The 12,500-nt window shown below is 43.4% G+C and overlaps 1 protein-coding gene across 2 annotated transcripts in view; it reads left to right on the top strand.

The window, feature by feature from the left end:
• The window catches only part of vdrb (vitamin D receptor b), a 38,659-nt gene that overhangs the window by 11,722 nt on the left and 14,437 nt on the right, over positions 1–12,500 (top strand). Inside the window, exons 2-3 of one of the 2 annotated variants that reach the window (XM_030776127.1) lie at positions 6,818–6,962; positions 8,128–8,258. In XM_030776127.1, coding sequence (XP_030631987.1) covers positions 6,820–6,962; positions 8,128–8,258 — 274 coding nt within the window. In that variant the 5' untranslated portion in view covers positions 6,818–6,819. Of the gene's footprint in view, positions 1–6,813; positions 6,963–8,127; positions 8,259–12,500 lie in introns of those variants that run through there. The other variant, XM_030776128.1, reaches the window with a different exon arrangement.

Genomic DNA, 12,500 nt, shown 5'->3' on the forward strand with positions numbered 1-12,500 from the left:
TCTGTTTAGGCCCTAAATGAATGTTCTACCATTTAAATAATGTTCCCTGCTCAGTTGTCCATGATCTGTGCACCTTAGCTACCCAGAGCTGACAGAACTGTAACAGTATCTGGTTTATTTTTTGAGAATGGTCGGTTCATTAAGCAGAAGAAAGGACAGGCCATCTATCCATACAGTCTTCATTTGTTTAGTCCAAAGGTTTTGCCTGAACTTAATCAGAGTCAGACGGCCACAGTGGAGGTGTGAGCTTGTGGCCGTCTGACTGTTTCTTATTTGATTTTGATGTGTGCTTTGGATCACCATCTTTTGGAGGGATCTTTTCTTCTGGCTGGCATTCTGGCAAAGGGACGCAAGACCCCCCCCCCCCCCCCCGTTGAGCTTTGGTTCATCCCAAGTTTTTTGTTCTTTTTCGCTTATTTTGGGGAGTTTTTCCTTGCCACTGTCATCTCGGGGTTTCCCACTGGGGGTTTAAGCACTAATCTCTGTAAAGCTGCTTTGAGACAATTGATTTGTAGTAAGTGCTATACAAATGAATTTGAATTTGGGGTTCACAGTCTCTTACACTCATCCCAGACTAATGCACTCAAAACACCCCTGTAACGCTGTGCATTAGTGTAACACTCAGTCTCTAGAAATGACATTTCCTCTTTCTCAGACCTCGCCCACCTCCCCCTGGTGTGTCCGAATTTTGATCCCATCCTGCCATAGTGCCCCGTTTAACCATGACGGCTTTCGGGTTTCTTTCAGGCACCCTTTCGGCATCACCTCTTTGGCCTGGAGTTTAATCATCTTTTGGGAAATTTTTAATGCTTTGTGAAGCATTCAGTCTCAGTGTAAAATATTGCTTTTCTGGTAGAATCTGTTTCTTGGGCTGCCTTTAAACCTGTTACTCTCCCCATACGATAATCAACTTATTACCGTAATAATGTAAACTCAGTGTTAAATATCTCTGTACATTTCATTGTATTATAATTTTCAGTTCCTTCGTCACAGATCCCGGAGCACAGCATGGTTACTCAAGATTACTCTCTGTGAGAGAAATACGATCCATTAATGCTTAGAGAAGCATATAAGAAATAGAATGAGTGTGTGTATTGATAGGAGAGACCCTGGCCCACAGCGTGTGTGAGTTGCATGGCATTTATAGGCGTTTCATAAAGGGTGAATGTCCCTACGATGACCTGTCTGTCCTCATGGTATTTCTTTAAAATAGACATCCTGCCATGACTGCTTCAGCAGGGAAATGCTCATTGACTTCTATGTCTTATACAAATCAACAAATTCAGTCTAAGATTGAAATACAGCCCAGCTCCAGGCTCCTGACTAAACTTTTTACATTGAAATACAGCCCAGCTCCAGGCTCCTGACTAAACTTTTTACATTGAAATACAGCCCAACTCCAGGCTCCTGACTAAACTTTTTACATTGAAATACAGCCCAACTCCAGGCTCCTGACTAAACTTTTTACATTGAAATACAGCCCAGCTCCAGGCTCCTGACTAAACTTTTTACATTGAAATACAGCCCAGCTCCAGGCTCCTGACTAAACTTTTTACATTGAAATACAGCCCAGCTCCAGGCTCCTGACTAAACTTTTTACATTGAAATACAGCCCAGCTCCAGGCTCCTGACTAAACTTTTTACATTGAAATACAGCCCAGCTCCAGGCTCCTGACTAAACTTTTTACATTGAAATACAGCCCAACTCCAGGCTCCTGACTAAACTTTTTACATTGAAATACAGCCCAGCTCCAGGCTCCTGACTAAACTTTTTACATTGAAATACAGCCCAGCTCCAGGCTCCTGACTAAACTTTTTACATTGAAATACAGCCCAGCTCCAGGCTCCTGACTAAACTTTTTACATTGAAATACAGCCCAGCTCCAGGCTCCTGACTAAACTTTTTACATTGAAATACAGCCCAGCTCCAGGCTCCTGACTAAACTTTTTACATTGAAATACAGCCCAACTCCAGGCTCCTGACTAAACTTTTTACATTGAAATACAGCCCAACTCCAGGCTCCTGACTAAACTTTTTACATTGAAATACAGCCCAGCTCCAGGCTCCTGACTAAACTTTTTACATTGAAATACAGCCCAGCTCCAGGCTCCTGACTAAACTTTTTACATTGAAATACAGCCCAACTCCAGGCTCCTGACTAAACTTTTTACATTGAAATACAGCCCAGCTCCAGGCTCCTGACTAAACTTTTTACATTGAAATACAGCCCAGCTCCAGGCTCCTGACTAAACTTTTTACATTGACTGCACATGTGCGCCTTTTTCCTTACTTTTCCTTTCCAATGCATAGGGTGGGTGCACCCAAAATTTTTCACCGCACCTTTTGTCACCGGAACCATTACCATTCTTGTCCGTTCCCACACACATTGGTAATTTCTTAACCCATTATGTAAATGATTGGGTTAGGGTTAGTGGTTAATGGTGCAGGGGAGCATGGGAGCAGGGGAGCAGGGGTGCTCTGCTGGCCATGCACCTGTCACGGCTCAGGCCGTCAGGTGCGTAGCCAACTGACGGACCTAACGCGCCTAGGCCCCCTCGAAAGATGCATAGGCCCCCCAGGTTAGGATGGAATTATTTAATTTAATACTAAAAAAATAATGCGTTACTATTTGTTAAAGTGGTTGATAATTTAACTAAAATATTATTACAGCTGCTCCTGAAATAAAGAAAATAATTTTTTTATTTGTATAATGCTTGATGGGTTTGGCCGACCTCTATATTAGCCAGTTGACAACTTTGGTTTCAACTTTGTGGTTCCAGTGACGTAAACCTTTAACAGGAGATAGCGGCTGGTTTTCCACCCAACACATTTGCATATTTTAAACGTATTCACAAAAAATGGGCTAAGGAAATGTCTATGCATGTTTCCGTCAGCTGTGTTAAGCAGATTAAAGATGCACAGTCTCCTCATCGCGGGAGGAGTTGTGAACAGTGGTCGGTTTAAAACTTGTCTGGGGCGACTTTAACGGAAATGTGTAATAAAATCACAACAAATCCCTTGTTGATGCGACTAAACCTGTTTCCATCAACCAGTATCATTTTACCCTACGTTAATCACCTCTAGCCAGTGAATACATTTCTTATCCGACTTAAAAGATAGATCTGCGTATGCCGTAGGAAGTGGCAGCAAGTCCTTGTAGCTCCGTACACACTAACTTTGTGTTTGTGTTTTTTAGCGTACTGAGTGTAAGTGTATTAAGTGGGTTCAAGCGTTATTCTGTGTTTTGTGGTTTTTATTCTATTTTATATTTATTTTGCACTCATTTTTGTGGGTGAACCAACCAACAATGGATGCAACTGCGAGAAAGAAAGTGTACACAAGGGAGGACCTCCTAGCGTTGCAACGGGTCAGACTGGGAGTGAAACATCCAATCCCAGCTGAGCTGAAGAAGCAATACCGTGAATGCAGGGCCGGTGCTAAGCTAAAGGAGATGAAGACGTAAGCTTTTTCTACCATCAGCCCTCATGGAGAATGTCAACTCTCTGCCCAACAAGAGAGAGGGGCTGGAGGCACTCGTGAGGAACCAGGTAGTGTACTGTGAGTGTAGCCTCATGTGTTTTACGGAGACCTGGTTAAACAACAACATCCCTGACTCGTGTGTGGAGCTAACTGGTGTCTCTACGGTAACCGGTGTTTCTATGGTAACCGGTGTCTCTACGGTAACCGGTGTCTCTACGGTAACCGGTGTCTCTATGGTATGAGCGGACAGAGATACGAGTGTGGAGAGAACAAAGGTGGGGGACTCGTTCTGTTTGTTAACAATAGATGGTGTAACCCCAGTCATATTATGGTGAAGGAGAAGATCTGCTGTCAGGTTATTGAGCTTTTGGCAGTAGGTCTTAGACCTTACTAAGTACCGAGGGAGTTCTCTCACATCATCGCCATTGTTGTGTACATCCCACCGTGGGCAGGGGCTGCACTGGCATGTGACGTCATACATGAGACTGTCGTGAGAACATAGACCCAACACCTTGAGGCATTCATTACATTTTCCGGGGATTTCAATCACGCCACCCTCACCTCTCACCTGACCGGCTTTACACAGTTTTTTGACTGTCCTACTAGGGATGAAGACTCTTCATCTGTTGTATGCCAACATGAAGGAGGCATCAACTTCTGCAGGAACAATGTTATACCAGCAAGGACTGTATGCTGTTTTCCCAATAACAAACCATGGACCACCAGTGACATCAAAGCACTCCTCAATCAGAAAAAGGAGGCCTTTAAAAAATGGAGACAGGGAGAAGCTCAAGCAAGTGCAACATGAGCTGAAGAGGAGATTCAAGCAGGCGATGGAGGACTATAGGAGGAAAGTAGAGAGTAAGATGCAGGACAACAGCACCAGAGGGGTGTGGAGGGGAATGAGGACCATCACGGGCTACAATAAAAAGAATAGGCAGGCAACAGTCGGTGATGTGGACACAAGGCCAGTGAGCTCAAGCGTTTCTCCAACAGGTTTGACATTGCGGCCCATGTCTGCCCTGCTCCAGCCTGCCATCAAAGATTTCTCTCCACTGGTCCCAGTCACACGCAATGAAGACCATCCCAGTACCTACATTTTCTGTGGGTCAACATCTGAGTTTGTCTTAATCATGTCAAACTGCCTTTCTGCCCCCTGTTGGAATATTTTCTTTGATCCTGAAAGTTGTGGTGAAAACAGGAAAGTGATGACATCACCCTAGACCTGAGGTGTGTTTGTTTTCCTAATGAACTTCCTGTCTGGACTGGCAGAGTAAAGTGTTGAATAGAGAGGACGAGTGTTGAGCCTTCATTTCTGTCCTGCTGGCAGCTGTGTTTCTGGTGCAGTAACCAGTCTAATGGGGTGGTGTGTTGTACATTATCTCAGCATTTAGCATTCTGACTTGGTATTACACTGTTTTTAATTGTGTGTGTATGTGTGTGTGTGCGTGCGCACATGAGTTCACATATGAACTCAACAGCCACTTTATTAGAAACACCTACCTTTGACCTAGGGTTGGGCGATATTTCAAATATACTAGATGTATCGCGACTTGTTCTATGTGTTCTATGACTGTATCGTGAACATCGAGTTCAAATTGTTGCATAATCTTTTTAAGCCTCTGGCATGAGACACGTTTTGGCGTTTGGCTTCTCTCGCTCTCTCCTATGGCTCTCTCCCTCTCACAGACACAAAAAGATAGAAACTCACGTACATAAGTCACACACTCCTGCCCACCCATCCAGACCACTGTCCTGAGCAAGTGTGTGACGTATGTACTTAAGATGTGTGTGTTTGTATCTGGAGGGAACAGTGAAAGAGCCTCGACAGAACGAAATAAGTGACCCTCCAAAGCGTGTTAATATGTGTTCAGCTCGGAAACGGTGATAAAAGATGGAGGCGGACGAATTGATTCTGAAAAGAAACAGCGCTAGACCCATCGTGTGGCAGTGGTCTGGGTATCGCAAACTTGGTCGTGATTGCCCGCTCTTTGCATGCAAATTTAAAATTGTTCCAATAGAAACCACTCATGAATATAAACAAGAATGTTGCAGGGACGACTAGAACCATCATACTGGTGTGATTGTATGCATCAAAGGGTTAAATCAAGCATTTACAAAAAGCTTTAGAGGAGATTTCAAAATATTGAGATATATATCGTGTATTGCAGTATAGCCTAAAGGTATCGCCCAGCCCTACTTTGACCTGCGTTCGCTGGCCACTATAAGAGATGTAGCTACGTTATAAGTAAACTGTAAAGGTGAATAATTTCAGACAGTAGCCTGTCTGTTACCAGGCACAGTTTATAAGCTTCTCTTTACTACATTTATTACTGGTCAGTTTCTGAACACAGGACCACAGTTGAGTGGATATGAATTGTGTGGCATATCATTCTCAACACAGCAGTGACACTGACATGTGAAGGAACTGATCGGACCGCCTCTGATTGTGTAAATCTGAGCTCTAATCTGGGTAGAGACACTCTAGGCTCATGAATGATTCAGTTGTTCCCTAAACTTATTGCGTATGCACATATATCAACACCTTTCATGTTAAGCTTGTTTGTTGTTTCAAAGTTATGTGGATTGGTGCTTGGCCATAGTCAAAATGATTTAATGCTCCATAAAAACATTTTAAATTATTCAGAAAGTTGTGATGTAGCCTATGCTTTTGTAGTGCTAAATGTTGGAGAATGGTGCAGGAGTTTGCTCTGCTCTGCATATTTCTGTCTCATTTGATTAATGGTCCTGAACCCTTCTTCACATCTGTCCAGCTTTAGATTCTCTGAAAATTATACAGTGTGATGCTAGAGTAAAGCACCACACTGTACAGTGTTCCATACTGTTCTATAATAGACCATAGCACCGCACTGTACAGTGTTCCATACTGTTCTATAATAGACCATAGCACCGCACTGTACAGTGTTCCATACTGTTCTATAATAGACCATAGCACTGCACTGTACAGTGTTCCATACTGTTCTATAATAGACCATAGCACCGCACTGTACAGTGTTCCATACTGTTCTATAATAGACCATAGCACCGCACTGTACAGTGTTCCATAATGTTCTATAATAGACCATAGCACCGCACTGTACAGTGTTCCATACTGTTCTATAATAGACCATAGCACTGCACTGTACAGTGTTCCATACTGTTCTATAATAGACCATAGCACCGCACTGTACGGTGTTCCATACTATACTGTGCAGAGCAGCAGTGCTTTACTGAGTTCTGTTTTATTTTACATTGCACTACAGGACAGTAAACTGTTGTGTACTACACTGCTGACCTCCTCAGGTCTCTTCCTTCTGACTTTCTGTCTTTCTGTAGTGATGGAGACCGCGGTCAGTACATCCACTCCAGTGCCTGATGGGTTTGATAGGAATGCTCCTCGTGTCTGTGGTGTGTGTGGGGACAAAGCCACCGGCTTCCATTTCAATGCCATGACATGTGAAGGCTGCAAAGGCTTCTTTAGGTACACACACACACACACACTCATGCACACACACATACACACACACTCATACACACACACACACTCACACACACACACACTCATACACACACACACACTCACACACACATACACACACACACACACACACACACACACACACACACACACACACACACTCATACACACACACACAACACACACACACTCACACACACACTCATACACACACACACACACAACACACACATACACACACACAATCATACACACGCACACATGTGCACATGCGCACACACACACACACACACAAAATGTAGTGAGGGACACATATGCTCACGCATGTACACACACACACACACACACAAACGCGCACATTTACATACACACTCATGCACAGACAGCACGCCCACGCATGCGCACACTCAAAAACATACAGAGATACACACACACACCATGCGTCTGATAAACACACATACACAGAGACAAACACACCCACACACACATACACACGCACACACTCACAGGCACACTTACCTATGCCTTCTATTGTGTATGCCTTGTTTGTGTGTCTGTGTGTCTACGTGTGTGTGTGTGTGTGTGTGTGTGTATGTGTGTGTTTATGTGTTTATGTGTGTTTGTGTTTGCGTGTGTGTGTGTGTGTGTGTGTGTGTTTATGTGTGTCTGTGTGTCTGCGTGTATGTTTGTGTGTGTTTGTTTGTGTTTATGTGTTTATGTGTGTGTGTGTGTGTGTATGCGTATGCGGCTGTGTTTATGTGTGTTTGTGTGTCTGTGTGTCAGCGTGTATGTGTGTGTGTTTATGTGTGTGTGTGTGTATATGCGTTTGTGTGTGTGTATGTGTGTGTGTGTGTATGTGTTTATGTGTGTGTGTGTGTGTATGCGGCTGTGTGTGTTTGCGTTTGCGCGCGCGCGCGTGTGTGTGTGTGTGTGTGTGTGTGTGTGTGTGTGTGTGTGTATGCGGCTGTGTGTGTTTGCGTTTGCGCACGCGTGTGTTTGGGTGTGTGTGTGTTTGGGTGTGTGTGTGTGCGTGTGTCTGTGTGTGTGGGATGCGTGTGTGTGTATGTGTGTGTCTGCGTGTCTGCGTGTATGTGTGTGTGTGTGTTTATGTGTTTATGTGTGTGTGTGTGTGTGTGTGTTTATGTGTTTGCGTATGTGTGTTCATCAGGCGCAGTATGAAACGGAAGGCCAGTTTTACGTGTCCGTTTAATGGAAGCTGTACTATCACTAAAGAAAACCGGAGACATTGTCAGTCCTGTCGCCTCAAACGCTGCCTGGCCATTGGAATGATGAAAGAGTGTGAGTTACACACATGAACACACACACACACGACCCACTCTCATCACCAGACCACTCCTTCACTTCATCTCATCTCAAACTCATTTTCTCTCCCTGTGGCAGTCTGTCTGTCTCTCTCTCATTTGGTAGTCTGTCTCTCCCTCTCATTTGGTAGTCTGTCTCTCTCTCATTTGGTAGTCTGTCTCTTTCTCTCATTTGGTAGTCTGTTTCTCTCTCATTTGGTAGTCTGTCTCTCTCTCTCATTTGGTAGTCTGTCTCTCTCTCTCATTTGGTAGTCTGTCTCTCTCTCATTTGGTAGTCTGTCTCTCTCTCTCATTTGGTAGTCTGTCTCTCTCTCTCATTTGGTAGTCTGTTTCTCTCATTTGGTAGTCGGTTTCTCTCATTTGGTAGTCTGTTTCTCTCTCATTTGGTAGTCTGTCTCTCTCTCTCATTTGGTAGTCTGTTTCTCTCTCATTTGGTAGTCTGTCTCTCTCTCTCATTTGGTAGTCTGTCTCTCTCTCTCATTTGGTAGTCTGTTTCTCTCATTTGGTAGTCGGTTTCTCTCATTTGGTAGTCTGTTTCTCTCATTTGGTAGTCTGTCTCTCTCTCATTTGGTAGTCTGTTTCTCTCATTTGGTAGTCTGTCTCTCTCTCATTTGGTAGTCTGTCTCTCTCATTTGGTAGTCTGTCTCTCTCTCATTTGGTAGTCTGTCTCTCTCATTTGGTAGTCTGTCTCTCTCTCATTTGGTAGTCTGTCTCTCTCATTTGGTAGTCTGTTTCTCTCATTTGGTAGTCTGTCTCTCTCTCTCATTTGGTAGTCTGTCTCTCTCTCTCATTTGGTAGTCTCTCTCTCTCTCATTTGGTAGTCGGTTTCTCTCATTTGGTAGTCTGTCTCTCTCTCATTTGGTAGTCTGTCTCTCTCTCATTTGGTAGTCTGTTTCTCTCTCATTTGGTAGTCTGTCTCTCTCTCTCTCATTTGGTAGTCTGTCTCTCTCATTTGGTAGTCTGTTTCTCTCATTTGGTAGTCTGTTTCTCTCATTTGGTAGTCTGTCTCTCTCTCTCATTTGGTAGTCTGTCTCTCTCTCTCATTTGGTAGTCTCTCTCTCTCTCATTTGGTAGTCGGTTTCTCTCATTTGGTAGTCTGTCTCTCTCTCATTTGGTAGTCTGTTTCTCTCATTTGGTAGTCTGTCTCTCTCTCATTTGGTAGTCTGTTTCTCTCATTTGGTAGTCTGTCTCTCTCTCATTTGGTAGTCTGTCTCTCTCATTTGGTAGTCTGTCTCTCTCATTTGGTAGTCTGTCTCTCTCTCATTTGGTAGTCTCTCTCTCTCATTTGGTAGTCTGTCTCTCTCATTTGGTAGTCTGTCTCTTTCTCTCATTTGGTAGTCTGTTTCTCTCTCATTTGGTAGTCTGTCTCTCTCTCTCATTTGGTAGTCTGTCTCTCTCTCTCATTTGGTAGTCTCTCTCTCTCTCATTTGGTAGTCTGTTTCTCTCATTTGGTAGTCTGTCTCTCTCTCATTTGGCAGTCTGTCTCTCTCTCATTTGGTAGTTTGTTTCTCTCTCATTTGGTAGTCTGTCTCTCTCTCTCATTTGGTAGTCTGTCTCTCTCTCTCATTTGGTAGTCTCTCTCTCTCATTTGGTAGTCTGTCTCTCTCTCTCATTTGGTAGTCTGTCTCTCTCATTTGGTAGTCTGTCTCTCTCTCTCATTTGGTAGTCTGTCTCTCTCTCTCATTTGGTAGTCTGTCTCTCTCTCTCATTTGGTAGTCTGTTTCTCTCATTTGGTAGTCTGTCTCTCTCTCTCATTTGGTAGTCTGTCTCTCTCTCATTTGGTAGTCTGTCTCTCTCTCATTTGGTAATCTGTTTTCTCTACTCCTTGTCCACACAGATTTGCACATACAGACAGACTTAAACATGTGACCATGTGTGTAGTAGAAAGTCACAGATCTGTAGACTACAGAGAACAAAGGGATCTTTGGAGGAGGCAGACCGTGATTGGATAGTGAGAAAGAGTTTAAACAAAACAGTGATTCCCACAACTACAGATGCATGACCCCTAGTGACCTCTAGTGAGCAGGTCGTTTATATTCTCCTTGACCTCCTGGTATGATACAGCTGACATATGATCCAAACTCTGATTTTTGTGGTCTGAGAAACTTTTGTGATTCTGCAAAACCTTTTGTCCAGAACATAGCTGCAAACAGCAATGAGGGGGCCAAGCAATCCAGCAGGGCAGCGTCGCCATGGCAACTTGATGTGATCATGTTAAAAGCGTGGCTGTAAGCACTGATGGCAAATTTTATGTCAACTGACCAACTATTGGTTGTAACTGAGAGAAACACATCAACACTTACGAGGCAAAAAGTTGTTTTTGCTTATTGCAGCACCCCCCAGTGGTCAAATGACACAAAATTTTTTCACATCCTCTGGAAGGTGTCCCAAGTCCATACACCAAGTTTGGTGTCAATACATCAAAGCGTTCGTGAAATATAATCTCACTTCCTGTTTTGCGCCTTTGCTGCTGATTTTGATTGGCATTGAGGGAGGAACGGTTTTGAAAATCAAAAATCCATCTGATAACTTTTGAGAGGCTTGGTCTGAAGATCATCAGTGTCAAGTTTGGCGAAGATTGGACAAACTTTGTGGCCTGTGAAAATTTTTTAAACATTTCGATACAATCCAATATGGCGGCCGCATCAATTAGGTTGGCATGATAAGTTGCCGTGTGTCGGCCTTGGGACCTCCTATGGTATAACCAGACACGTGTATCAGTTATTTAAGGCAAACACATCAACAGTTATTATAAGACTTGTGCACTTAGGCATTTTTGCATATTGATGCGCCCCCCAGTGGTCAAATGAGGCAGAATTTTTGTGCCTCCTCAGAATGAGGTCCTGAGTCCATGTACCAAGTCTTGTTTTTATACATCAAACCGTTGCTGAGTTATGACCTCACTTCCTGTTTGGCGACCTCTCCGTCGAATACAATTGCAGAACAGGAAATGGCAACATGTCCAGGCCTCAGGATCAAAAAAGGAATGACTTCAAATGACCATCATAATTTAGACCAAAGATATGAAGAGTAAGGAGCAAAAACATGTTTTTTCTTACTGTAGCACCCCCGAAAGGTAAAATGGGGCAATTTTTTCTGAACTCCCTTTTGGCGGAGTCTTGAGACAGTCCACAAAGTTTAGTAGGCAGACAGACAGATAGATAGATAGATAGATAGATAGATAGATACTTTATTCATCTCCTTGGGGAAATTCAGATGTCAAAGCGTTGCAAAAATATGAGCTCACTTCCAACTTTGCTGCCGATTTCAAAAAAATCTAAATCCATCTGACAACCTGTAAGGCTTTGTCTGAAGATCATCTGTGCCAATTTTGGGGAAGACTGGACAAAGTTTGTGGCCTGAAAAAAATTGCTGAAGTTTTTCATAAAATCCAATATGGCAGAAATTGACCTCATGGTGTGTGTTGAACTCGGCTTGACCCAAGGAATCCGACGGCACCTCATTTTTGAAAATCGGGCATACGGTTCAAAAGTTATGTGCATAAATGCACCTCCAACTTTCACCCATTGATGGTGCTAGGGTGCTCAAGCCGCAGACATGAAACTTGGTAAAAAGAGTCAGGGGACTGTCCCCAGTCAGTGTGCCAAATTTCACAACTTTTTACCATACGGTTCTAGGGGCTGCCATAGACTCCAATAGCAGAAGAAGAAGATGAAGAAGATGATGATGAATAGGAAGAAACAATGAGTGCCTACGCAGCCCCGCTGCTTGGCCCCCAATGAGAGAACTGACTTACTTTGAGATGTAGAAAGGTCAGTCCATACCCATGTAAATAATTTACTGCAGTGGAATCACTGGTGAATTTACTGTGATTTTCTTTTCGTGTTTCAGTGAAGACTGTTGGCCAAGTACAGTGTGTTTTAATACCACACAGGCAGGGTGGATCTGTATGTCATGTTTCTTAGGTTTATAGATAGAGAGATATGAGCCGGACAGTCGGTGACAACTGTCTCTGCCAATCTCTGTGCTCACTGAACATATGAGGAAACATCACAAAGGGTTCTTAGAGAACCAACATCACAAAGGGTTCTTAGAGAACCAACATCACAAAGGGTTCTTAGAGAGACTGACAATGGCTCAGGGACAGAACTTCAAACACTTGTGAGTAAGACTTTTACTCACATGGAATATTTCATATGAAACTATTAACTATGTACTTTAGAATGTTTTGGAGATGTCAGAAGAGCACAGATATACA

This window comes from Chanos chanos, chromosome 6, assembly GCF_902362185.1.
Source record: "Chanos chanos chromosome 6, fChaCha1.1, whole genome shotgun sequence".
Taxonomy (NCBI): Eukaryota; Metazoa; Chordata; class Actinopteri; order Gonorynchiformes; family Chanidae; genus Chanos; species Chanos chanos.